We start from the raw sequence: 27,834 nt of genomic DNA, 5'->3' as shown, positions 1-27,834 counted from the left end.
AGCGAGGGGAGGCCCGGCCTCTCCTCTCCCCTCAGCCGAGGCCACGGCGCTCGGCGGCCGAGGACAAAAGCGCGAGCATGATCAAGCGAGGCGGGCCGCCTCTGATCATTAAGCGGGGAGCCTTTTGATGGCCGCCGGCCCCCGCCCGGGCTCACAAAGGGCCCATTCAGCGCGGCCGCCTCCTCCTCCTCCTCCTCCTCCTCGGCGGCGCGCAGCGGGGCTGAACCAGGGCCCGGCCGGGCTCCCCTAATGAAGCCGCCGCGCTGGCCCTCGTGCGCCTCCCCTTCTCACCGCCCCAATGGCAGGACCCTCGCCTGGCACCGCTGCCGGCCCTAATGAATGAATTCTCTCGCGTTTATTTATTTATTATCATTTATTCTTTCGGTGTGCTCCCCCCCCCCACAAAAAACATGAGCGTCGTCTGTGCGGGTCCCCCCACCCCCGAGGGCACCGCATATAGGCGCGCAAGGGCGGCCTCGGCGGCAGCCGCTCCGCTCGCCCCGAGGGGAAAGGGAGGCTCCTTCTCCCTCTCCTTCTCCTCTTCCCTCCTTCGCACCCCACGCCACCCCGGAGGCGATGGGTCCCCTGGTGCTGCTGCTGCTGGTGGATCGGGCCCTGGCCGCCCCCCTGGGCAAGGAGCTCTGCCCGATGCCCCCCGGCGCCTTGCGAGGTAAGAGCAGCGTTTGCCTGCGAGTGGGACGACCTGGATTTAGTCATCATTTTTTATTTCTATATATCGATATAGCCATGTCAATATGTGTTTTATTTTAATGGCTCAATAAGCACCTGGTTTTTATTACACGCCCTGCTTGGGCAGGCAGTGTAGCGCAGTGGTTAGTGCGGCAGAGGTTTCAGGAGCAGGTTTACTGAAGGGAAGGGCTGCAGCTCCAGGCTGCTGTAGTCCCCAAATAGGTTTGGGGGTGTCCTCGCCCCCATCTAAAAACCCTGGAGAGCTGCTGCCGGTCAGTGGAAGCAACACTGAACCAGGTGGGCCAGTGATGTGATTCACTGCAGGGCAGTTTGTTTTCCTTGTTCCTGCAGACACCATAGGGCTCAGGTAGAGCCCGTTTTCCAACTCCAGGCTCTTTTAACTGGTTGTTTCAGAGATTTGAACCTGGGGCCTTCTAGCTGCTTAGCCGCTGAAGTGGACACTGTTGTTACCCCACATCCCCTATGACTTCTCTGGAGGGTTTTTTAACAGAGGTACCGCAGGTAAAAAATCAACAGGTGCTGTTCATTCTCGATAACAGAGATGCAATAAGGCCGGTTCTTTTAACCTGGGACCTTCTGCATGCCAAACAGGTGGATCTACCACTGAGCTGTGGCCGTATTTCATAGACTGCTATAGAGTGCTTCACGTTGGCTGTTTCCATAATCTGGATGACAGTCTTGTAAAGCAGACTAGCAGTATTTCTCTCCCACCCACCCATCCTCGTGTTAGCAAATGGGAGAGGAAGGCTGGGCTTGAATGCATAATGGCTTGCCCAAGGCTGCCTTAGGGAGTCCATGGCTGACTGATGGGGGATTTGAACTGGGGATTCCCTGCCCCGACATCGGGTCTTTAAGCCACTAGCTCTCTGGCTTGATACCAGGCTAGTAAAAGCGGGGAGTGGAAGGAGAACGGACACTTCTGGCATACTTTAGCCGTGTTTGCATGCAGAAGGTCCCGAGTTTAGTCCCAGCATTGTCAGGTAACCTGGGAAAGAGGAGACTGAGAGGAGATATGACAGCAGTATTCAAATACCTTAAGGGGTTTCACATGTTTTCTCCTGCTCCACAAGGTAGGACTCGAACTCATGGCTTCAAGTTACAAGAAAGGAGATTCTGACTAAACATCGGGGGGGGGGCTTTCTGACAGTAAGAGCTGTTTACATTGGGACAGACTCTCTTGGAAAGTGGTGGATTCTCCTTCCTTGGGTGTTTTTAAGCAGAGGTTGGATGGCCAACTGTCAGGGATGCTTTGGCTGAGATTCCTGCATTGCAGGGGGTTGGACTAGATGACCCTCGGGGTCCCTTCCAATTCTGGGGAATGCCCTTGTCCGAAATCCTGGAGAGTTGCAGCCAGTCAGTGGGGACAATGTTGTGCTAGGTGAAGCGTTGTCAGTGGGGACAATGAGGCGGCTTCATGTGCTCCTATCCTGTCTGCACTCATGGCCTCTCTCCCGTTGGAGAAAGATCAGCAGCAGGGCATTGCTCAGTCCTTGGCATCTCCAACTGGTCTGGGAGAGAGGCATCTGCCTGAAACAGCTGCTGCCAGTCAGTACAGAGCTGGACTAATGTCCTGACTTTATATGGCAGCTTCCTATGTCTTTCTCTCTGTGTTTTCAGTCCTCTTCTATGCATGGTAGACCCATGTGCCTACACACTTCTAGAGCATGGGAAGCTGCCTTCTCCTGAGTCAGACCAATGACCCATTTAGCTCAGTATTTCCTGCACTGACTGCCAGCGGCTCTCCCTGGTTTCATACAGGATGTTTCCCCCCAGCTGCTAGGGATTGAACCTGGGACCTTCTGCATGGAGAGCAGGTGCTCAAAACCCCCCCCCCCATGAACTATGGCCCAGCCACCTGGTGCCTTTAGTTCTAGGTGACTTTCTCCATCTTCACCTGTTCCATGTATGTATGCCGGCATGCAGCCAGCTCTCGGTTCTGCGATCGTCACTGCAGAGTGAATGCAGACACAGTTTGGCAGAGGGCGCTGGGATTATTTGATACCAGATGCCCTCAGCTAAACACTTCTGGGAAATCCTTCGCCTTTGTAACAGAGATCAAGCCAACTTGGGGGCGGGAGGGAATAAGAAAAATTGAATGCAGCCAGGCCAAACGGGGAAGTTGGCTGGAGCCATTGGTATGCCCATCCAACAACTGACTGCCCTAACTGCCACTTTCCCAACGCCTGTCGTTTTCGCTCCAAGGTATTGCCAGGGCCAGTTTGCTCTGTTTTTTTTAACCGTTGGCAATTCTTACTCCTACGCAACATCCATATATACTTTTGCCAGTGCCACATCGATGTTTGTTTTGCACTTGCAAGGAATCGGTCCTTCACAGTGGAACTCCCTGCCCATTGATATTAGGCAGGCACCTTCATGGTGGTGTTTTTAGTGCCTGCTAAAGACTTTTGGTGTTTAGGGAATCCTTCCCAGACACGTAATTTCATTTGATTATGCATACATATATTTCTAATAACTTCTGATTTTACTTGCGTTTTGATACATTCTCAATAACTTATTTTGAACACCCGGTATTTTTTTTTAACAAAACATTTTATGTAAACCACTTAGGGATGATTAAGCAGTATATACCGTATTTTTCGCCCTATAGGACGCACTTTTCCCCCTCCAAAAATGAAGGGGAAATGTGTGTGCGTCCTATGGGGCGAATGCAGGCTTTCGCTGAAGCCTGGAGAGCGAGAGGGGTCGGTGCGCACCGACCCCTCTCGCTCTCCAGGCTTCAGGAAGCTATCCCCCCAGCCCGGCAAGCTCCGGGACCCGTTCTGGGGGCTGGGGTCGGGGGAAGCTCGGGCTTCCCCCGCCTCCAGCCCCGCAAGCTCCGGGAGCGATGGCGAGGTTGCGCAACCTCACCTTCGCTCTTGGACCCACAGCCCCGAGGCTAAAAACGAAGCCAGGACAGCGAGCAGGATCCATCCAGCTCGCTGTCATGGCTTCTTTGCTCTTTGGGGCTGGGGGGGGGATAAATTCCCCCCCTTTATTTCCCCCCAAAAAAACAAGTGCGTCCTATGGGCTGGTGCGCCCTATAGGGCAAAAAATACGGTAAATCCCATTAAATAATTAAAATATTTACAGTTTAGCACATAGTTAAACTATGGAACTCACTCCTACAAGAGGCAGTGATGGCCACCAACATATATGGTTTCAGAAGAGGATTAGACAAATTCATAGAGCCATGATGACGGCTGTGATCTGCCTCCACAATCAGAGGGAGCAACGCTTCTGAATCCCAGTTGCTGGAAACCTCAGGAGGGGAGAGTTGCTCTTGCGCTCTAATCCTGCTTGAGGGATTCCCACAGGCTTCTGGCTGGCCACTTTGAGAACAGGATGCTGGCCTAGGTGGACCACTGGCCTGTTCCAGCAAGGTTCTTCTTATGTCCTCAATGATAACAGACAGAGTGTTTTTAATGGTGACAAAAGGACTACACACATGAGCCTGTGTAGAGTGGGGATTGTGCCTGATATGCTCCCCTGCTTTGCAGCTTCTGAAATAGCTTGCATGTACACAGGTTAGTAAAACAGAGACCTCAATTGCACAGATAGAGACTACTATGTGGACTATTGTACTTACACCAGCTTTTTCAGAAGTTGTGCAGAAATTGTGGAGGCCGAGACAGCAGGCCCCAACCTGTTTCTCTTTACTCGTGCCGGTTCATAACACCTTCATGTTCTTTTTTCCGTTTGGACCCTCCACGATCTGGAAAGACTCTGAGTACTTTTTTGAATTCCGATCTTACCAGTTCCGCAAAGTAGGGCTGCCGGTTTCCCCACCGACTCTGTGGCCGTGCCTTTAAGCTGCAGCTTGATGTTCGCAGGTGGTAAAAGTGTGGGTCTCCTCCACGCCCCGCCAGGTGCCCCCTACTCATCCCCGCCACTCATCCCCACTCATCAAGCTGCTTGTAAAGACACAGCTGCAAACGCTGGCAGAGAAGTTGGCAACTCTGCCACAAAAAAGGTTGTGTTCCCTAAACAAGAGCCTGCCGGTTCCTGTGAGTGAGAGGGTGCATTTGCAGTGGATGGTGAGCAGGCGGGGAGCTTCATCCTTCCCCGTAAGACATTTTTTCTTTGCAGCGGGCTGCCTCCCAGTCCCTGAAATGGCTGTGGTGGGCATTTGCAGGGGAGAAGCAGCTGGCAGGGGAAGGAGTAAGCACCCCATTCCACTGCTGATCCCTCCCCCTCGCCAAAAAACGCCCCCTTTCCCCTTCTCAACATTAGCTTCTCTGTGTCTTGCCCCTTTTCAGCTCTCTCCAACCGTGGGACGCTGGTGCTGGAAGCCGCCATGAAGAGTGCCCTGCTGTCCCTGGAAGGGGCGCTGTCGGAGCATGCGCGACGCCTACAGGAATGTGAGGAGTGCGTGCTCTGCCTCTTTGGGAACTGTGGCAATCGGACCAGGGAATGTGTCCGTAAGTGTTTCCCCTGTTCCAGCCTCTTGGGGGGGCATTGCTGGGTCCCCACATTTACTAGAACCCCAACATCTCTGAACCACAGAGCTGGGTGCAAAAGAATTATAGGCAGAATAGAAGGAGGAAAATCAGGGTGCCTCTGAGCATGCACTGAGCTCACAGCCCTGTTGCACAAAAGTCTGTGCCTGCCTTGCCCAGCTTCCTTAATTTCAGCCGCCTAACTCGGCTGCTGGGCTAGGCAGGCCTTAGCCCCATCTACTGAAAATCAGCCTGAGATCTCTCAGTGCATCCTGACCCTTCATCCAGAGAGCCTTGTTGTTTCCAAAAGCTGTGCAGGAACATGAGCACCAGAAAGGGGAGGAAGCAACGGAGGGATAGGGAAACTCAGGCCTCGGGGGCCAATGTGACTCTCCAGGACTCTGTATCTGGCCCTCGGAATGCTCCCTAAGCCATGCCCTCTCCTTAGGCTGCCCAGAGTGGGAATGCGGCCCTAATGTGGAAAAAGGTTCCCTGCTCCTGAAAAGCAAGTGTTGCATAGTGGTTAGAGCATTGGAATATGAGCTGGGAGACCAGGGTTCAAATTCCCACACAGCCATGAAGCTCACTGATCTTGGAGTCAGTCACCATCTCCCAGCCTAAACTACCTCACAGGGTTATTGTGAGGGTGAAATGGGGAGGAGGAGGAGGACCATTTACATGCCACTTTGATACCCTTGAAAAAGGTGAATGCATGAATGCAACAAACAAACAAACAAACAAACAAACAAACAAACAAACAGAGAAGCGGCAGATATTTCAAATGAAAAAGCAAGCCCCCAAGCCACCTTTTGATCATTGGTTGATGCTATTTGACATCCAATAAGACGCGTGTGTTGGGGAGGGGTGGGAGAGGAGATTTTGGTTTGCTCAGAGCATCCAAAGGACCTTGGGGTGACCTGGGAGTGGGCTTCTAGGTCTTCCTCTCTCTGCAGCCTCAGAGTTGCCCCTGGGCTCCCTGCCCAGCTGTGAAGCCGTCCTACAAGCCCAGGCCATCCCAGAGCAGCCTGCCCAGAACTGGGCCCTCAGCAAAGCGTGTGCTCCATACCGACGCCTCTGCTCAGGCCAGGAAATGTCCTCTGACAGCTGCATACGCCTCATGGTCAGCCATTGCCAGCTCCGCCTGCAGGAATGCCGTGAGTGACATGCCGGTGGGAGGCCAAGGCGGGGAGGGGGTGCTCCTTGTGCTTCTCTGGCCTTGCTCTGCACCTAGTGCTGTGTGATGGAGACTGCACTGTGGCTGGTGATGGTGGATGGGCAATAATAAGTCAGGGACCACCACCCAGTGCAACCTCTCCTACTCTCCTGCCCTCCCAATGCTTTGGACCACAACCCCAACCAGCCCCAGCCAGCAATGGATGCCCTCCAGAGGTTTTGGACTACAACTCCCATCCGTGCCGGCTGGGACCAATGGGAATTGTAGTCCCAAGCATTTGGGGGCACTAGGTTGGGGGAAGTCTGGTGTTGTGCTCTGCACACCCTATTGCGTTCTTGAGAGCCCTGGTGGAAGAGAATCCCTTGGTTTCCCAGTCGGGTTTCCTAATCATTATTTGGGTCTCTGGCTTCCAAGAGAACCAGTCCCCTACTTGAAGGGCTGCTGGAGAACAGGCCTCTGTTTGAAGGCCTGAATTTGGTTTAAAGGAGACCTACAGTATAGGGGCCTTGACATCCACAGTAAACACCTCGGCAGCAGACCAAGCAGCCACATGTGGGTCGCTTGGTCCCACTGCAACAAGATCAGGTGCATGCCTATGCAAGTTGCAGGAACTGTTTTGAAAATTTCATCTGTACGTGTAATTGGCGGATGTGATTTGTATGCCAATCTGTGTCGTCTTTTGCGGTGATGTGTCCTTTGCCCCCTCCCTGCCTAGCCATCCCTGAGCCAAGATCCTTGCTATGGATCGATGGCCACCAAACCAGAGGACATTAAAAGAGGCTTAGGCCAATTCATGGAGGAGAGGGTTATGGATGGCTACTGCCACAATGACTATGCTCTCCCTCTGCAGTCAGAGGAAGCAATGCTTCTGAGCACCAGTCAATGGAAACCACAGGAGGGGAAGGTGCTCTCGTGCTTGAATCCTGCTTCTGGGCACCCAGTTGGCCACTGCAAGAACAAGATGCTGGACTTTGATGGGCCATTGGCCTGTTCCAGCAACCTTTTCTTATGTTCTTATATGGACATCTGAAGGCAGCCCTGTGTCAGGAAGTTTTTAATGTCTGATGTTTCGCTGTATTTTTAGATTATGTTGGACGCCGCCCAACATAATACAATATATTTTTATGATGGCCTGTCTAATCCCCTCTCCCTCGTCCCCCCTCGCAGGGCTGGAAAGCGACATGGACTATTTGAACACAGTGGCAGACCAATCCGATCCAGGTGAGGATGCCACCACTGGCGCAGTCACAGAAAACGCCACCTTCCCAGAAGTGGGATGGAGCAGGGCTCGAAAGTCACCCCTGGAGGCTCTGGCCAAGCTAATCCTCCCCCAGGCGGATGCTCCTTCACGTGCATCACTGTTTCTCAATTCCCTTTGACAGCCTCAGCGCCACAGGGCTCCGGGGGCCCCATGCACCAGCATCTGTTTTCCAATGCTTCCTGCAAGGGGAAAGGTCAGCGTTGGGCGCTGACAGGGCCACTGGGCCGAGCACTGCTCTCCGGGGACAAAACACTCGCCTTGTTAATTGGGATGAAGCTTGACAGCTACATGAGCACACAGACCACTGCCTCCCTCTCCCAAAGCAGCCACTGCTGTGCTCTGTGCTATTGCTGCCCATAGGTTTTGGGGGAAAGGAGAGGTTTCCGCTGTCTGGGTCCTGGCAGTCAGGGGTCGGATCCAGCCAAGTCATACTTTCAGGGTTGTGGATTTGGCAGGGGGATTTCATCCACTTCGCATTCAAAGGTGAACGTGCCAAATCCACACTTTCCTAAACAGTACGTGAACTGATAGGCAGTCCTCCTTCAAAATTCACCCTTCTTCAGATTTGGCAGTCCGGTATCTCCAAGCAGGCAATGTGTGCAAAAATGCACGTGCTAGGGTAAAGTGTGCATAAAAATGCATATGTTTCTATATGTAGCATACAGGAATACATTATGCTAGGGGAAAGCAAAGCAGAAAACTGCAATTGCACATTGCACAATGCGAATGGAGTTGCGCAATTTTGTAGTGTGCAATTGATGCTGTGTTCCCCAGTTTATTCAGCATTTTCTAGATCGTGAGTATGCAGGGAGAGCCATTTAGAAAATCTTATCTGCTGTGCAATGGCTTCTGAGGTTTTCGTCAGACGCACAGTTCCAGGTCCCATAATATCGATTAGCTTTCCTTTTTAAAAAAATAAATAAATTTGAAAGTAGAGATTACCAGGTAGCTGGAATTGGTGCCCAGTTACCCATTCTGTACTTTTTCAGTGCTTCTGTGAAATCTTAGAACCTGGCTTACTTTTCCCATTTCAGAGTTGGGGTTGTGGAGAGACAGCAGTTTGCCCCCAAATGAGTTCATCATGGCAGAACTGAGACTTGGTTGTGAATCTTCCAGGCCCAGCTATTGGACTATGATCATGAGTCTTGACAGCCGCCCCACAATGTCCCCTAACTTCTTCTTTTTGTTTCAATTGCCAGGGCTGTGCGGGCACCGCGGGGTGCCAGCTCCCAACGCAACGATGGCAAAGGCAAAGATTGTGGGAGGCAGCAAAGCCTGGCCTGGCGCGTGGCCTTGGCTGGTGTCTGTTCGGCTCAACGGAGAGCTGATGTGCGGTGGGGTGCTAGTTGGGGATGCTTGGGTCCTCACGGCAGCCCACTGCTTCACAGGGTAAGGCTGCGCTCTGGGAAAAGGCTCCAGGTCTTGCATCATTCACACATGCATGTCTTCATTTCAAAAATGTACTGCTACTCAGTGAAATTCATGAAACAGTGTTCAGGTTTTTTTAAAAAAAGACTGCTGTGGCATTGGAACCAGTGTGAGGAATCTCAGGTCCTGGGGCCAAATGTGCCCCACCAGGCCTCTATTTCTGACCCTCAGGGCTCTCCCAAGGCCACACCCTCACCAGCCAGACTTCATGCTATCATTGAGTGCATTGGCCTGGCAGGTAATGCCTCTTGATTGCTTGAATGGAGATTAGAGAGGAGTGTGTGAGCATGTGTAGAAACTAGCCTATCTCAAGAAGCAATGGTGTGTGCCTCCAGGGGTGGATTTAAAACTGCTGCATTAGCAGCACCAAAGTGTGTGCAAGCCTGGGCAGTGTGTAGGAAGGTCTTGGGCTGCCCAGATGACAAGACCCGCCCCCCCCAGCCTTGCTGATAAGATCCAAAGGAAAGCAGAGCAATACCTTTGGCACCAGTTTCACTGCAGGAGTTGCTGGAAGGAAGCGTACAAGGTGCCCACCCAACTGTCTTAGGGTCTCTACTCCGGATTCGTGTAGGATTTACTCCTCAGCCCTTTTTTCTCCCAAAGATATCCCACATGGCAGTGGAGGTTTAGGATCAAAAGGGAAAATTTGCATGAATTGCTCCACCCACATTTGTCTCTGTCCCCGCCCACCGTGGCCCCTGTAAGGTTGTCCAGAAGGGAATGTGGCCCTCTGTCCGGAAAGGGTTACCCACCCCTGACTTAAACCAAGGATGGTGAGCCTGTGGCCCTTCAGATGCTGTTGGATTCCAATCATCCCTTGCCAATCGTTCCACTGGTAGCTGTAGTCCAGCATTGTTTAACCTCTGAATTGCAGTTGCTATGTATCACATGGGGGAGAGGGCCGTCCTACTGAGAACCTTCTTGCAAGCCTCCAATAGTCATCTGGTTGGCCACCATGAGAACAGGATGCTGGGCTAGACAGGACATTGACCTCATCCAGCGGGGGTCTTTTAATGCTCTTATTGAGCAAAGTCCAGCTTCCTCCAGTCTTTGCTGCCCCCTGGCGTCGGGAAAACCAGTTGGCTCCAGTTAAAGTGAAAATTGGATCTGGCTGACATCCATTGAGCACACTTAGTGGGCATGGAAGACTCGCTGTTTGCTTTTGTGTGGTGGGGCAGCAACCAAAAACCAGGGGAGAAGGGAGGGCATGGCTGGCACCCTGAACAGAAGCACTCTACACTGTGTTGTTGTTATAATGTTTCCCCTTATGATAATAATTTGAAACTTCAAGAGCCTTGATTGCTCTGTAGAAGCCAAAGAATAAGCGAGCTAACAGGTCAAGGTGGCTTATCTTGGTGCTGTGACCAAAAAGGCTCTGCTACTCCTGGCAAACTGCCAGCCAGAAGGTGGGGAGGCTTGGGGAAGATCCTCCTCCGAGGACCAGATCACACAAGGAAATTTGAATAGGAGAATGTGGTCCAAAGTCCCTGCCAGCTCCATAATTCCTTGCTCAGATATAACCCTGCCCAAACTGTTCAAGCCAGCCGCCAAATCCAACAGCTGATTGGCATCTGTTAGCCGGTGCAAATAATTGTAGGTACAACGCTTTGCTTTCTTCCTATGAGCACTTGAGTATGGCTTGGGTGGCTTTAAAAGAGAATCAGACAAATTCATGGAGGATAAGGCTGTCAGTGACTGCCAAACCTGATGGCTACATTCTCCCTCCACAGTCGGAGACAGTAATGGTTCTGAACATGAGTTTCTGGTGCAGGTGGGGAGAGGGCGCTTGAATCCTGCTTGTGGGCTTCCCATAGGCATCTGTTTGACCACTGTGAGAACAGGATGCTGGACTGGGTGGGCTACTGGCCTGTGTTCTTACGTACCCTCCTGCCTTTCTACCTGCAGAAGCAGAAACGAACTGGCCTGGTCAGTGGTCCTGGGCGATTACGACCTGACAAAGCCGGATGAAGGGGAGCGGGTTGTTCCGGTCAGCCGCATCCTTTCCCATCCCAAGGTGAGCTGGGGTCGCCAGTGTGGTGTAGTGGTTAAGAGCGGTAGACTTGTAATCTGGTGAACCGGGTTCGCTTCCCCGCTCCTCCACATGCAGCTGCTGGGTGACCTTGGACTAGTCACACTTCTCTGAAGTTTCTCAGCCCCACTCACCTCACAGAGTGTTTGTTGTGGGAGAGGGAAGGGAAAGGAGATTCCTTTGGGTAGTCAAATCCAAACTCTTCTTCTTCTTCCTGCTCCACCCACCCACCCACAGCGATCCCATTCTTAGGGCCTTTCTCCTTTCCTCCACTCTCAACTTCTCCTTTCTCTGCCCACAGTTCAACCCCAAGACCTTCCACAACGATGTGGCTCTGTTGGAACTGAGCAGCCCCGTGACCCCGTCAGCCTGGGTGACTCCAGTGTGCCTTCCTGAGCGACCCATGGAACTGGGCACAGGGGTGCCCTGCTATATCATTGGCTGGGGATCGCTCTATGAAGGTAGTGTGAGGAAGGGCAACCCAGGAGCTTGTGGGGAGTGGGGGTTAGGGTTGGGAGAGAAATTTGGTTTAGTTCACATCTATTATTATTATTATTATTATTATTATTATTATTATTATATTTCATTATTCATACTCCACCCATCTGGCTGGGTTTCCCCAGCTGCTCTGAGCCACTTACAGCATATATCAAAACATAATAAAACATCAAACATTAAAAACTTCCCAATACAGGGCTGCCTTCAAATGTCTTATAGAAGTTATGTAGTTCTTTATCTCCTTGACATCTGAAGGGAGGACATTCCACAGGGAAGTTGCCACTACTGAGAAGGCCCTCTGCCTGGTTCCCTGTAACTCCACTTCTCGCAGTGAGGGAACCAACAGAAGACCCTCGGAAGAGGACCTCAGTGTCCGGGCTGAGTGATGGGGGTGGAGATACTCCTTCAGGTATACTGGGCCGAGGCCATTTAGGGCACCAACACTTTGAATTGTGCTCAGAAACAGACTGGGAGCCAATGAAGATCCTTTAGGACTGGTGTTATATGGTCCCAGCGCCCATATAGCTGACGGAACAAACTGACTGAATTTGTCCTTTCCAAAGCAGTACGCCAACCGAAACACAGCCACCCTTTGAAATTTGCATTTCTCTGAATTTTGTGATGCTGTTTTCCAGCCATATACAAAAATGCACTTTACTAGGCTAAAGTGTGCCTGTGAATGCATATATTGGTGAAAACACATTGCAGAAATGTGCTAATAATAGTTGAGAAACTTGTGTTGCAAAAATTTGCACACAAAAATTTGTATTTGGGATATCTTAGTTGGTTAGAGCAGGAGACTCTTAATCTCAAAGTCATGGCTTCAAGCCCCACATTGGGCAAAAGATTCCTGCGTTGATGACCCTCTTGGTCCCTTCCAGCTCTACCTTTCTATAAACTAGAACTAAAATGCTAAGGAATTTTCAGGAGAACTCCACCAAACCTGGAGCTGGGCCCTAGAAAAAAAGGAACGTCTGGGGCTACTGGCAGGGTTGGCCTCTCCCTTGTGGCTTCATCCAGCTGCCACATGGGAAGGGCTTCCATCGCCATGCCAAGGTGGGCAATTTTGTGGGGAGGTGGACAAAATTGGGACCCCTCCATAATGTCATATGCTTGCCCCATAGATGGTCCAGGAGCTGATGTAGTCATGGAAGCCCAGGTTCCCATCCTAGCTCAAGACATCTGCCGTGGTGCGCTGGGGCGCCAGCTCTTCACCAGCGCCATGTTCTGCGCTGGGTTCCTCTCCGGGGGCGTTGACTCCTGCCAGGTAAGGGGGCTCCCTGAGGAGGGGGCGGTGAGGGACAGTGGAGCAGTGCCAGGGGGGGGTAGCCTTCTGGCATTTCCAGCACACTGCTGGCACAGAAATTGGCATCAGGGCTTGGCAGGGATGGGCATCTGTTGAGAGCCCACGATTCCACTAAGGACCTCCATAGTCCTGCTTCTCTTCACGGTTGCATCCTGCTTGTTCACCTGCCTCTCACTCAGGGCCAGAGCGGGAAAGCAAGGAAATAACAGCAGTGGTGAGGAGAGAGCGATGGGGAGAAGCTGCCACCGACTCTGTGCTTAGCTGACAGGCTCTGTCCGGCAGCAGTGCTGAGGCAGAGGAGCAGCAGCTGGCAATAGTGGCAGGAAGCGGTCAGAGTCATGGAGGGGAGAGAAAACACCGTATCCTACAGTGGCCAGCTGGACTGGCAGGTGTGGTGCCATGATGCCCACATAACTAGCATAAGAAGACCCCGCTGGGTCATGTAGTCCCACTTCCTGTTCTCACAGTGGCCAATCAGATTTCTCCAGGAAGCCCACAGGCAAGAGCCCTCCCTCCCTGTTTCCCATAAGAACATCCAAAGAGCCTTCCTGTTGCATTTAGTCCAAGATCTTGTTCTCAGAGAGCGCTGACTTTTTCTTGTGGACAATTGGATCTAAAAGTAACTACCCGTGAGTAAAGCGAAGAATTGGAGTCTTAAAAGTTGAATTTGGCAACGAACGGGGGGAGGCTTAAAACAGGAAGTCCGCCTTCCTCCTTTGTAAATAGTCGGAAGCAAACAGGCTTAAGCTAAAGCCTTGGAAAGTTTACTTTAAACGTCTAAACTTCCAGCATTAAAAATATGCCCGTGAGAAGCCCGCAAGCAGGATTCAAGCACAAAAACCATCTCCCCTCCTGCAGTTTCCAGCAGCTGCAATTGAGAAGCATCCCAGCCTCCCATACCAGGAGGGGGAGAGTTGCTCTTGTGCTCGAATCCTGCTTGTGTGTTTCTCCACAGGCATCTGGTGGGCCACTGTGAGAACAGGATGCCACTGAGGTGTGTGGTCGTCACGGCACCAGACCTGTCAGTCCAGCTGGCCACTGTAGGCTACAGAGTTCTGCGCTGAATGGCCCTGAATGGTCTTTACCAGCAAGGGCAGGGGGGCAGGATTCCTTGACTTGCACATTTCCCTGTTTTGGACCCACAGCTGTTTCTCCTTCCAGGGTGACTCTGGGGGACCACTCACTTGCTGGGACCCTTTGTCAGAGCGGTATGTGCTATACGGGATCACCTCCTGGGGCGACGGCTGTGGTGAGCGTGGGAAGCCTGGGGTGTACACCCGAGTCGCCGCCTTCACAGACTGGGTGCACCAGCAGATGGAGAGTGAGTGTTAATGTTGGCATTGTCGCTCCCAACTCCTCCACGGGGGGCAGAACAAATGGGAGGTTGACTGGGGCCAGTCACACATTTGCGGTTCAGGAGGTGTGATGGAGGAGGTACCCCGAATTAGCCACATCTCTGAACCGTACCTCCAAAATACAGTTGCGAGATGTGAGGCACTCAGTGGGCCTCATGATTGGTCTGGCGTTGGTGAATTTCACTTCAGGCACCTTCTGTCCCTGAATTGTGCCAGCCTGCCAATATAGGAACAGCTATTTAGAAATTGGTGTCTGAGTTTTGATTTTTCCTCTTCCCTCCTTGTACGTTTCCCCTTGTGTGTTGTGTTTCCTTAAATTGTAAGCCTGCAGGTGGGGACTATCTTGTTTTGATGGTATTTAAGCTGCTCTGGGAGCCTTTTTGGCTAAGGAGTGGAGTACAAATGCTCTAAATGAAACAAGCAAATGAATAAATCCAAAACTGAGGGTGGGTGCAAGGTTTGCTCTGGCACCTCTTTGTGCTTCACAAGCCAGGAACATCCAATGTGTTGCTCTCCATATGTCGTTGGACTGCAGCTTCCATCATCCTCTGACCTTTGGCCACACTGGCTGGAGCTGATGGGAGTTGGAGTTCCGCGACACCTGGAGTGAGCTGCGCTGCCTACCCCTGCTTGATGCCTTTCAGGTCAGCCCTGCTGGGAAATCCATGTTCCTTCCTACCCTTGGTCAGGCCCCTCCCTCTCTCCCTGCCGGAGCACATGGGCAGTACTGACAACAATTCCCCTTTGCTAATCCTCTGCACAGAGTCGCCCTCCAGCTGGGAGCCCACCTGCTTCGAGCTGCTGGCATTGGCTCAGATGCCACCCGATAGGCAGCGAGTGGAGCTCTCACACCTGTGTGCCTTCTACACCCAGCCCTGCTCCCCCTCTGCTAGTCCAGCGGCTTGTGCCCATGCTGCAGATGAGAAGTGCAAGGCCAAGAGGCAGCAATGCGGTGAGTGGCATGGCAAGGGCTGGCTGGGAGCAGGTTTAGCATGAGAACCCAGGCTATTGCAGCTTGTAAAGAATCATTTGCCTTGTCGCCTGCGGCGATCACAATTCTCTCCAGGGGATCAGGCAGGGACATTAAAAAAAACACAACCACAGTTCTCTGCTGAACTCTGTTGAAATGAGACAAATGGTCCATACAGATGTGGCTGGGGAGTCTAGTAAACATTTATGTGGGCAAATAAGTCCACTTGGATGGGCTTTTCTTCAAGGTGGGGATAATTGGGGTGTGGGGAGAAGGCTCCCCATTATTGCACAAACCAGTATATGGTTGGAGTCTGCTCATATGAACACAGGGATAGCCGTCCACAGCAGGGAAAGTTATCTTCAACATTTCTGTCTCACCTCCCTGTGAAGTTATTCTCAAGGTGGCAAATCCAATGAGAAGCATAGACAACAAATCCAAAATTATAAATGGATTAAAAGAAGCTAAGGGACACGGGTGGCGCTGTGGGTAAAACCGCAGTGCCTAGGACTTGCTGATCGCATGGTCGGCGGTTCAAATCCCTGCGGCGGGGTGAGCTCCCGTCGTTCGGTCCCAGCGCCTGCCCACCTAGCAGTTCGAAAGCACAATTAAGTGCAAGTAGATAAATAGGTACCGCTTTCTGGCGGGAATGTAAACGGCGTTCCGTGTGCTGCTCTGGTGCCGGTTCGCCGGAGCAGCTTCGTCACGCTGGCCACGTGACCCGGAAGTGTCTGCGGACAGCGCTGGCTCCCGGCCTCTAGAGTGAGATGAGCGCACAACCCTAGAGTCTGTCAAGACTGGCCCGTACAGGCAGGGGTACCTTTACCTTTTTTTAAAAGAAGCTAAAATGACACAATAAAATGTCTATCAGTAGGAACACAATCAATATAAAAACAGCAGCTGCTGGAAACTTGTTTTCAATGGAAGCAACTGTAGATGAGTGTTTTTAGGGGGAAGGTCTCAGCTGCCTGATGAGCTGTGATGGGGAGAAGTGAGCCTCCTCTGAGTAGGGGATTTCATGGCCCAGGGGCCACTACAGAAAAGGCTCGGTCCATCCATCCCCAGCTTGTTCTGCTGATCTGGAAGGAGGCAGGCATTGTCCTCATCAGATGATCTTAAAGGTCGGGTAGTTTCACATGGATGGAAGCAGTTCTTAAGATATTTTTTTTCCAGACTGTTCAGGGCTTTTAAAAGTCAGAACCAGCACTTTAAACTGAGCTCAGAAACAAACTTGTGATTATGATGGAAAAGGCTGGAAGCCTCTAAACTTCCCAGAGGTTTGATGGTGACCTTCCCCCATGCAGCGTCCATGGAGGAAGGCAGACATCAAGCCTTTGGGGAGTTCAGAGGATCCCACTCCTTCCCTCTATAATTGTGACCCAACACATGACTTGCATATTCTTCACGAGGTCATATCTGTGAGCTGAACTTCACCTCATGCTTTGAGAATTTCACGCGGTTGGTTTTGAGCGTTCTATCCCCCAAGGCAGCACTCGTGAGAGATCGGCACATCATGCTTCCTTTGCCTAAAAGTGTGTCCCTGGGAAGCTATGTTTCTTTCTCATATACTCTGGCGCTCCGTTCGATGCCTTGTTTTGCTGAGGCTTAAAGCACCCCCAAAGTGAGCCAGACTGGATTCTTGGTGTCTTGCTGAGGGATCTCTGCAGCGCCATTGTCCTTCCCAGGCTGGGCGCTGGAGGCTGATTGTTCTGTGTGGCATTCCTGGCTTAATCAGGTCTACGTAAACACTTGTTTTTCTCCAAAGCATTGTTGGTTTTGAGGAGAGGCTTAGATCTGATCCCAGTGTCTTTTACGGAGCCCAGGGCCCTGTTGACAAAGCCGGTTCTCAGCTCGGGGACATACTGAGTGAGAGATTGAAAGGTCCATTATGAAGTTCCTGCTAATGTGCAATTGTTTATTTTGTATAAAGCACTTTTATCCTGTTCTTCAGACACAGAAAAGGCTTCTTGAGTGTGTTGCAAAGATTGGTCGTAAGACAACCTGGACAGCTTTAAAAGAGGATTGGATAAATTCATGAGAGATTAGGTTGTTGGTGACTAGTAGCAATGATAGCATCTGCCCCATGATAGCTCAGCTGGTAGGGGATGGGGCTCTTAATCTCAGGGTCATGGGTTCAAGCCCCACATTGGACAAAAGATTCCTGCACTGTAGGGGGTTGGACTAGATGACCCTCGTGGTCCCTTCCAACTCGAGAATTCTATGACTCTATGGTTGGCCACTGTGAGACCAGGATGCTAGACAAGATGGGCCTTTGGCCTGATCCAACAGTGCTCTCCTTACATTCTTCCTAGCATCAGAGCCCTTGTCCTTCCCATTCTCCCTCTCTCTCAAATTCAGCACAGTAATATCCAATCATGTATACTGTAAATGAAGAAAATAATGAGCACAGCACATACGACATTATATCATGCAGGCACATTATGAAAATTGACCAATTCTGTATAAAATTCATTAGTTATTTGATTTCCTGCTTGTGATTTTATATAATGTTAATTTTACCATGAATGCCACATTCCATTCTGCTTCTCTCCCCCCCCTCAAAAAAACCCCATTTAGAAACATAAGGGACAGGTTATTAGTTTTTCCAATTGCAGGTTATTTTTTAAAATTTTGCAGCTGATAATAAAATAGTTCCATACCGGATTCTTTTAAAGTAATAGCTTTTCAATCATGTAAAATAACAGTTTTTTGGACTGTAAGGAATTAAGCGTGATCTGTTCAGTGTCTCTTAGAAACGAAAGCGAATACCCCAAAGGGGCGTAATGGAAAAACTCGAGCGCATCTTTGAGGCACGTAGGGGCAAATGATAGATGATATGAAAAATGGATGATCACATTTTATGGCTTTTTAATAAAAAGACGTAGGTACAGCAGTGAGTGGCCAGTTTCCTGAGTGAGGCTCGTTGGAAGGAGCTTTTAATCCCCACGTTAGTTGTGGTCTCACTGAAAAGCACACGCCTGTCAAGCAGCTAGTAGCTCTGAGAGGGATGCATCAGATCATAGAATTGCAGAGTTGGAAGGGACACCCAAGGTCATCTATTCCAACCCCCTGCAATGTGGGAGTCACAGCTAAAGAATTCCTAACAGATGGCTATTCAACCTCTGTGTTGTTGGTTGTTGGCATCCACCTGTCTCAGGAGTGCTCCTTTGTGGGTGAAGTCAAACCGTTGGAGAGTTACAGCGCCTGCTGTGGCTGTAGAGAACGATACAGGAGAGACAGGTTTTCTTGCAGCTGGAGCAGATGAAGGTGTCCGGTTGTGCTGATGTGGGTGCACCATGCGTTCTTCCCCGCAGTCATTCCTCCTTTGGTCACTGCTGTGGATGCAAGCCCAGACTGTGGTTGTCTGCAAGGGATTCCCACATGGTGGGGTTGAAGTTGCCAGCCTTTTGTCCTATTTGTAGACATTTTTGTAACACAGAGTTGGTCTGCCAACTAGCATGGGACCTGAACCCAGCTGCTCATAGGTATCCTGCCGTCTTCCTTTCTGTGTACATGGCATCTCCAATGAACCGATTGGGACGCATGATGGCAGCATGGGAGGCTTTCATTGGAGTCTTGCTCTTAGGGTCTTACAGGCAAATTAATTGAGGATAAGGCTGCCAATGGCAACTAGCCATGAGAAACATTTCTCCCTCCACTGTTGGAGACAGTATACCTCTTGAATACCAGTTGCTGAGAATCAGAAGCGGGGAGAGTTGTTGTTGGGCTCAGGTGTTGCTTTTGGGCTTTTGAGAACAGAATATGGGACCAGAGGAACCTGTGGCCTGATCCAGCTGCAAGGCTCTCCTTCTTGTGTTGCTCTTATAGCACTCTTAACTTGTTTTCCCCAGAGCTGCGCTCGTACGCTCAGACCTTGTTGGAGTTCCTGCGCCGGGCAGAGGAGTTTTTCCGCACTCAGATTGACTTCTCGTTCTTCACACACTCCCTCCCCCAATTCATGGAGCAAGTTTACCACCACCTCTTCCCTCCTCGAGCACGCCAGGATTCCAGAGGTACTCCTTGGCCCATGTCTTGGGATCAAGACAGAATTTATATAAGGGAACTTGCAGCTTCGGTTTCACTGGTCTGTTGCCCTCCAGAGGTTTGGACTACACAAACTATCAGCGCTGGCTGGAGCTGATGGGAACTGTGGTCCAAAACCTCTGGAGGGCTAGTGTTAAGGAAATAATGTAAAGGTAAAAAAAAAAGGTAGGGACGCGGGTGGCGCTGTGGGTTAAACCACAGAACCTAGGGCTTGCCAATCAGAAGGTTGGCGGTTCAAATCCCCATGATGGGGTGAGCTCCCATTGCTCGGTCCCTGCTCCTGCCAACCTAGCAGTTCGAAAGCACATCAAAGTGCAAGTAGACAAATAGGTACCGCTCCAGCGGGAAGGTAAATGGCGTTTCTGTGTGCTGCTCTGGTTCGCCAGAAGCGGCTTAGTAATGCTGGCCACATGACCCAGAAGCTGTACGCCAGCTCCCTTGGCTAGTAAAGCGAGATGAGCGCTGCAAACCCAGAGTCAGCCACGACTGGACCTAATGGTCAGGGGTCCCTTTACCTTAAAAAAAAAGGTAAAGGACCCCTGTACAGTTAAGTCCAGTCAAAGTTGACTATGGGGTTGTGGCGCTCATCTCACTTTTAGGCCAAGAGAGCTGGTGTTTGTTCACAGACAGCTTTGCAGGTCATGTGGCCAGCGTGACTAAATCGCTTCTGGCGCCATAATGGAAACCAGAGTGCATGGAAACACTGTTTACCTTCCCGCCACAATGGTATCTACTTATCTGCTTGCACTTATCTACTTGCACTGGTGTGCTTTCAAACTGCTAGGTTGGCAGGAGCTGGGACTGAGCAACAGGAGTTCACTCCATCGCAGGGATTCGAACTACTGACCTTCTGATCAGCAAGCCCAAGAGGCACAGTGGTTTAGACCACAGTGCTACCCGTGTCCCTACTGTTGAGGAAATACCTGGGGTTCTGGCACACAGTTTCTCCCATTTCATCTCCTTGCCAACTTCCAGGTTATACAAAATCCCAGGCAAAGATATTTTGCTAAATTGCAGAAACCAAGCTGCGATGTCCATTGAAGTTCTAGTTCTTTAACAGCATGCATTTTTGTACGGCCAGATAAATTTATAGTTTCACCCCATCGTCTCTCAGCCCCTGCTGAATTTCTGCCTTTATATCTCTGTTCAAAGCATATAGACTGACTTTGTCAGGAGAAAATTTGCAATGCATCCTCTGCAGCAAATGGTCCTAGACCTGAGGAATGCCTGTGGCCCCATTTCTGCTGCTGTTAATCAACGGAGTTTCATCCTCATACTCCCCTTGGTCCTAATGGCTTGTGAGAGTCCAGAGCTATCTCCACCCGCAGCTGAAAACTACAGGAACACAGTTCCTGGCCCTATTTCTACCCAGGGATAGAGAGTACCATCAGAACACATTATGACTGTCTTACGGCTAAAGTCCCTAACCGTGCTGCAGCCACCATAGGTGGGGAAGGGGAGGGGACACTTCTCCCCTACCCCAGACTGATACCCACATTACCCCCAAGAGCAGGTTGCAGAGCCAGAGGTGGTCGTTGCCACAGGAGGTGGGCGAGAGAGCCTGCAGCCGGATGCCAGGAAAATGCAAAAACGAGAAGCCCAGACTTCGCCCAGGAGGTAAGGCGACACCTCCATGTTTCTGTTCTCCTGGTGCCTTGCTTGTAGGCCTAGTGGCATGGTGCTGGGTGCCAGAGTGGGAAGTGTGTGTGTGTGTGTGTGTGTGTGTGAGAGAGAGAGAGAGAGAGAGAGAGAGAGAGAGAGAGAGAGAGAGAGACCTCTCTCCCATTAGAGCAGCCAGGAAGGGAAGCATACAGGAAGAGGATTCAGGGGAGCTACTGAGTTCTTCTCTGGCTTGGATTTTAATTTTTGGGGACCATGATGCTCACTGGGGAGAGCATTACAAATATCCAGGATACATTTTTTGAGAAGTAGGGAAATACAAAATTCACCAATATTAATCAGTGAACAATACTATAACTGCTGACCTGCCAACCAGCAAGCCCAAGATGTTCAGTGGTTTAGACCACAGTGCCACCTGCTCCGTCATTTACCTTACTATAACCACAGAGAACGATAAAGAGAGAGGCGGGAGAAAATCAGATTTGTTGATAGTTATTTACTGCACAGTCCTGTAAAAGATATTGTTTAAAATCTCAAAGCGTTGGGGTTCTAGAGTTAATTGCAGTAAACAGGCATAGCAATTGTACTTTCGTATTGGCAAAGGGCAGTGAATGCAAGCAGAAACTCAGGTGGATTGTGACCACCGGCCCACCTCTAATTCCATGTGTTTATGCAAACTCACATGAAGAGCCTACTATACATGTGCACACTGTGCATAGGCTAAGTCCATGTGTGATCTGCTCCCTAGATAATATCCAGACTGACAAAGGGTTTGGATCAACCCAGAAGCTTACTTGCAACTTCTTCTTTTTGGCCCCAATAAAGGTGTTAAGCTGCTGTTCCTTTAGATTCTTACCATACTGTTCCTTTGATGTTAGAAAACCTTTCATTTCAAAGAGAGGTTGCATTGATAGGCATAGGAGAGGGGTCAGGGAAGAGATCTTCAAAGCCAGGAGGTGAACCTGGCCAGACTTCCGAAATGTGCAGCCTCCTTCATTTTTACTCAGTGACGGTTCACGGAAACACACAATTAGCTACAGAGAGAGGCAAAGAAGTAGGTTCCTGTAGGCAAGGGCTGTTCCGAATGCTCATCCTAGGGACCCCTCCAGGCAAGCTGTTTATTGAGAATTCATTGGTTTGCTTGCACAAAATTTGATGTGTTTAGAACCTAACACTCAGAGACACACCTGGGAGAGGAAGTACAAGCTGCATGGCAGGCTTGTGGGTGGGCGGCTCAGGAGCAGAGGTGCTGGGATAGAGATGGTCTGAGCACCCTTTTCCTTACTCAGTCTCTCTTTGCAGGCCTCCTCGGTCCACCCTCCCCTCCTTTGCCTCGTTGTTCCAGGGCACGGGGCCCAGTTTGGGCGACTGGGTGCAGGAGCTGAATGCCCTGGCCGAGGGCTCGAGAACCACAGCCGGCGGGGAGGAGCAGCTGTTCCTGCAGGTATGTGAATGGGTGGGGAGGGGAAGAGAGAGACAAGACTGGAGCAGCACTGCAAAGGCAGACAGGAAGTCATAGAAAGAGGAGAGAGATATGGATCACAGTCAGCTTCGTGGCGTTACTCTCATTAGGCAGCAGGCCCAGGCCTACCATAAAGGAAAGACAAGCAATGGCTTCAGGCGGGAGCTGCTGGGTGTCAGCAACAACATCCCACCACTATTCCTCCTGAGATCACCCACCCTGTCACCCACCCCCTAAATCAGTGGTTCCCAGAGTGGGGGTACAGCTCCCTGCAGGGTGATGGGATTGCCTGGGGGGTGCGAAGAGGCAAGGGGGACGGGGGCACTGGAGGTGTAAATGACTATCAGAGTTTGAAAAGCTAGTATCACTCGATCAGGTCATCCATTCTGTTGAATTAATCAAACCAAATAGTTTTAACTGGGGTTTGATTGAATGTGCAATTAATTGTTACTGTTTTGAATTTATCTTCCTTAGTGGGTTGTGCAAACTTCTACTCTGTACAGTGGTACCTCGGGTTACAGACACTTCAGGTTACAGAGTCTGCTAACCCAGAAATAGTACCTCTGGTTAAGAACTTTGCTTCAGAATGAGAACAGAAATTGTGTTCCGGCGGCAGTGGGAGGCCCCATTAGCTAAAGTGGTAGCTCAGGTTAAGAACAGACCTCTAGAACGAATTAAGTTCTTAACCTGAGGTCCCCCTGTATAATGCTTTTTATAGGGTAGGAGGCACTTGAGATGAGTTTATGAAAGATTGGGAACCACTGCCCTAAGCTAACTGCCGGGGCTTGAAGTAAGAGCCAGCTGCCATCCAGCCAGTGAACAGTCACTTTCTGTTCGTGCAACAGAAGTGGGAGGAAGCCACCTCGTCCTTTTCCCTGGGCAGCAAAGTATCTTGGCTTTTCTCCCAGGGGACCCACGGTTCATTTGCAGCTTTCTGCTCCTCCCCCAATATAAGTGAGAAGCACTTTGGTGCCATTAATGCAGCGGTTTGACTTCACCCCTAGAGGCACACTCCATTGTCCCCCGTGACAGACAGATGCCAACAACAATAAAGCACTGGGGGGAGCTGCATTTAGGGCACTGACACAAATCGCCCCTGTGATGGCATCCAGATGGTTTTTGTGCAGCGTTTTACGTGTTGATGAAAGATGAAAGAATATCGATCAGTGGTGCAGTGAAGCACCCCTTGTAGCTAAGCTGAGGAACAGGCAGATTACATCACATTAGCAAGCATGGCTAAAGGCTAAACCAACCCTTTTATTTGGGGAGGAAATAAATCCCCCAGACCCTTCCCAATGCAAAAGCATGCAAGCTTTGCAGCCCAGCAGAACTCTTCAGCAGGATGGATATTCAGCAAAGCAAGGGAGTTAAAAATCTGGCTAGGGCTGCTGGGAGTTCAAAACATCCAGAGGACACCCAGTCTCTTTGTTCTTGAGGTCCTCCCATTATGCTCTTTCCAGTCATTCCTTGGCAGTTCTTCTGGTTTGGAACCAGTCAGCCACTTGACTTGCCAGGCCACTTGCCAGCCCCAAACAGACCTACCTATCGGCTCGCTCTGAGCTATCCCTCTGCCTTCTTTCCAAACACAGCAGGCAGATGGGGAGGTGAAGGAGCTGCAGGAACAAGGGTGGATCTTCCTTCAGCAGCTGCAGAGAGAACTGGGCCTTCAGGATGCTTCCCCCGAAGCTGGGACAGAGGAGGAAGCCACCATTGCAGCCACCACCACTCCCCAAGGTCTTGCCTTGAATGGTATGGAATGCTCCATGGGGCAGGACCAGAAATGGGAAGGTGGGTGGGTGGCTTTGGGGCACTTGGAGGATGGTGTACCAGAGCAGTCAATCCCTAGAATGAATCAAGAAGCTTACATTGCAGGGGTGGAGGGAGGCCAGATCTTTACTTCCCTGCAGGCCAACGTTGGCAGGTGGGCAGCGCCACCAGCCCGTCAATCTTCTGGTGTTATGATGGCCTGTGTTCGGGAAGGGTCTGCACCACTAGCGCATTCCTGCAGCGCCCAGCGGGACGGAACTCTCCGCTCACCAGCACATGGGCACCGGTTGACCTGGAATGGCCCTGCTTCGTACTATCCCATGGTTAGGGTTGTATACCGCTTTGCAAGTTTGGTTTTAACCCATAATCCCTTTCACAACTGGAGAACCCAGTGTTTTATGGAGCGCCTTGGATGGCTCCGTCAGAGCAGGAGACTCTTAATCTCAGGGTTGTGGGTTCCAGCCCCACATTGGGCAAAAGATCCCTGCATTGCAGGGGTTTGGACTAGGTGACCCTCATGGCCCCTTCCAATTCTGTGATTCAATTAAAGCCTCGTGAGCCTGCCTGGGCCCTTCTGCATGCAAGGCATATGCTCTGACACTAAGCTGTGGCCCTTCCGTAAATTGGTCTGGTGCTTTGGTGCTTGGTTGTTGTTTTTTAATCAGTGATACCTATTCAGAATTCTACCCCAAGGAAACAGTGGAACCGCCATTGTCAGAATTTCTCCACTTCTCCCTATCCATCCTCTTTCCCTTGTTTCCCCTCCCCAGCTATCCCCCCTCCTCTCCCTCCCCCCCTTCCCCTGTGGTAATTAGTATTAAGGAAAAAAGATCCCCTTGTCCAGCCTTCAGCAACCTGGTGCCCTCCAACTGCTGGCTGATGGGGAAGAAGAGAGACGGGTTATGAGCAAAGCAAGGCAGGCTAGCTTTGTTCTGTGCCTTTTCCCGTAGCTTCTCCCCAACTCTTAAACCTTCACTTTCCCGTCTTGCTCTGTGGCAGACTCCCTGGCCAGCGAGGCCCACCCCCAGCGGGAAAAGCGCAGCCTTGGGAACGCGGGCCCCATTTGGGGAAAGGATGACACCTTCCCCCAAGGTAGGTTTGCCCCAAGCTTCCTCAAAACAGGAGGGGAGGGGCCTTGGGTAAAGGGGTGGAGCCTAACAGTGTATGGGAGGGAACACCACCTGGTGGATCTAAGGGCAGAGTATGGAGCAAAGAGGCCACATGTCCTCCTTTGCAGAGGAAAGTCCTCTATTTGATGGGCTGTTGGGAAGCCAGTCCTCTGTTTGAAGGGCTGTCCAGTCTAAGTCCAGTTTAAGAAGGTGAGCAATAGGAGCCTTGAAGTTGCCCATCAGCAGGTAACAGCTGGTTAGCAAACTGATCAGCTGCACAGCTCACCTGATCATAGTCTTCTCTACAGTGAGATATATAGGCAGCGACCAGTTTGTGCACGGCTTACATTCTGAGGCACCGGAAACTCACATGAAATTTCATATAATCGGAACACCCATTGAAAAAGCCTGCAAACACCCCATGCTCCCCATTTTGGTGACATTTTTTGGTCCTTTCAGGTTCGGTGTGATGCATGCATGCACGGTCTCTCACATATCATACATGCCTAAAATGGTCACTGCCTGTATTTATTTTTAAGTTAGAACAATTATTTCCAAATGTGCATGTATAAATATAAATCAGCATGGACAGGTATTTCATGAGCTGCAAGGGAGCTATGGGCAGGGTGACCTTGGGGCAGAGGGAGGATCCCCCCCAACTCCCCCTCTGCTTTGCTTTCCCGACGAAAATTGTCCCCACCTGAAGCTGCCATTTGTCTCCAGAGCCCAGCAGCCTTCTCTCCAGCAAGAATCTTCCCTTCTGCTCTGAAAGACTTTGCCTGTTCTCTCCCAAATCTTCTATCCACCTGCCTCTCCCCACCCTTCAGTTCCTGCTGCAGGCTCCAGCTGCCGGGGCGTCAATGAATCTGCCCAGCAGGTCCGTTCCGTGCGTGAGATGCACCGCTGGATCCTTCAAGTGCCTGAGAGGGACCTCGCCATGACCTTCCAGGAGGTGAGGAATGAGAGGATCTGTCAGTTGTGGTTTCTTTCCATTCTCATTTGTGCTCATCTTAAATTCAGATCTCCACATTTCCACATCAGTTTGCTGATCCCCCACACCACCAAAGTACACGTGAAAATTCATGATGCTTTTGTCTGCCTAATATGTACACATTTTTGCAAGACATTTTTCCCTAATATAATGCTCATAATACAACGGTTGCCTTCCTCTGCACACGTTCCAGCTTGTCAACATCCTTCTTAAATTGTGGCACCCAGAATTAGACACAGGACTCCAGGTATGGTCTGACCAAGGCAGAATAGAGCAATACTATTATTTTCCTCAATCTGGACACTAGACTTCTGTTGAATACCATCAGCTGCATTCAGTGCATTGCTGCATCCTACTTTGGAGGCCCAGCATAGCCACCAGGTCCAGTAGCCATTGATAGCTCTCCACTGCAGCCTTCATTTCTTGCCCCCCCCACTTGCTTCCTTTACTCTATGCCGCTGTCGCCGCTATTGATTTCTCGCTTTACGCCTCTTTGTCCTTTTCTCCAATCAGATCCTCGTGGACCTGGGCTCCAAGAACTCCAAGGGCCTATACAGGGCACGCGTCCAAGCCACCGTTGGACACAGATCCACCTCCTTCACCGGTCTCGTTGGCCTGGCCAGCGACTCTCTGTACCGCAGCATGCCTGGCCTCATTGCCCTCGCCCTGGAGAGCCTGAAGACCTAACCTGGCTGCTCCTGGCAGGGGCTGGACTAACAGGACGCCCTGCGAAACCAGAGGACAAAGGCACAGAGATGCCGCTCAGTGAGGCCCCCGTCCTCCGGGTACGATGGCCTGGGAGTAAGGAAGTGTGGCGCAGGTCTGCTGATCTGCCCGTGCAGGGATGAGGGGCCTTTCCTAATCCGAGGGCCGCATTGCCTTGTTGGGAACCTTCTGGGAGCCACATGCCAGCGGAAGGCAAGGACAGGCAGAAGGGAGCAGAGCGACAGACTCTCTGCCTTTGTGCAGCTGGCTGCATTCCAGCCAGACAAAAACCAGAAGTTTACACACACACACTCTCTCTCTCTCTCTCTCATTCACTCCATCCTTCCTCCAGGCAAACAAGAACCATTGTCAGTGATAAAAGACACATCCCAGCCAGGTCAAAACATTCAAAGAGGGGCAGGGCTGGGGAGGACTGGGATGGAGAGGAGACATGGCTTAGGGGGAGGCCTGAAGGCAAGGGAGATGAGCTGGGGGGGGGCAGCATTCAGCCTCTCCAAGCCTTGGGTTCTTCATTGTAGTAGTGTAAGGGCAGCTCAGAGCACAAGCTAGTCTCTCTCCGCACCAAACCACCTTCTGTTTTTCTTTTTCCATATGCTTAAACTGGGCACTTTTATTTTGATGAAAAAGCAGGCATGGGGCCCCAATCCAGAACATGCTCCTGGCCCAGATCAGGGCCTCTCACACCCAATTCCCTGCTGAAAAATCTGCCCCCTTCCAGGCTCCTGTTTACCCTGCGAGGTGCTGCTTGCAGGAAACAAATCCAGAGCGGACACAATATCAGTTAGGTGATGATGATGATGGCAACTTTCAGGACCTGAAACCAGTTGAGGAGCAAGCCTCATTTTGGGGGTGGGGGGCAGTGTCATCTAATTGCGACTTTCTCTTCCAAATAAAAGCGGCAGGAGTAGAATGTGGAGGGACCCCCAATGTCTAAGAAAATGTCTCTG

At 51.0% G+C, this 27,834-nt stretch overlaps 1 protein-coding gene across 6 annotated transcripts; it reads left to right on the top strand.

The window, feature by feature from the left end:
* Positions 1-27,834, top strand: PRSS56 (serine protease 56). Of its 6 annotated transcripts, none has more exons than XM_053390818.1 (17): positions 3-670; positions 4,968-5,129; positions 6,083-6,301; positions 7,489-7,542; positions 8,782-8,971; positions 10,916-11,024; positions 11,341-11,500; positions 12,662-12,804; positions 14,005-14,164; positions 14,962-15,150; positions 19,020-19,181; positions 20,721-20,829; positions 22,135-22,276; positions 23,884-24,043; positions 25,061-25,153; positions 26,010-26,122; positions 26,675-27,834. In XM_053390818.1, exons 1-17 carry the CDS (start codon positions 577-579, stop codon positions 26,846-26,848), a joined length of 2,433 nt encoding a protein of 810 aa, XP_053246793.1. In that variant the 5' UTR covers positions 3-576; the 3' UTR covers positions 26,849-27,834. The 6 variants fall into 6 exon arrangements, 4 of the variants coding, with proteins under 4 accessions (XP_053246795.1, XP_053246793.1, XP_053246791.1 ...); XM_053390816.1 differs by having other exon boundaries at positions 25,998-26,122; XM_053390819.1 differs by having other exon boundaries at positions 4-670; positions 6,101-6,301; positions 25,998-26,122.

Source organism: Podarcis raffonei, chromosome 5 (assembly GCF_027172205.1).
Source record: "Podarcis raffonei isolate rPodRaf1 chromosome 5, rPodRaf1.pri, whole genome shotgun sequence".
NCBI classification, from domain to species: Eukaryota; Metazoa; Chordata; class Lepidosauria; order Squamata; family Lacertidae; genus Podarcis; species Podarcis raffonei.
The sequence above is the reverse complement of the archived record's forward strand: the minus strand, read 5'-3'. Positions and strand labels throughout refer to the sequence as shown.

Excerpts from the sequence above, each read along its gene's own strand:
- PRSS56 (XM_053390816.1), top strand. The coding sequence starts at position 577 with ATGGGTCCCCTGGTGCTGCTGCTGCTGGTGGATCGGGCCCTGGCCGCC. Across the intron at positions 24,044-25,060 it reads CCAAGGTCTTGCCTTGAATG|ACTCCCTGGCCAGCGAGGCC; the intron begins GTATGGAATGCT and ends GCTCTGTGGCAG. Across the intron at positions 25,154-25,997 it reads GGATGACACCTTCCCCCAAG|TTCCTGCTGCAGGCTCCAGC; the intron begins GTAGGTTTGCCC and ends CCCACCCTTCAG.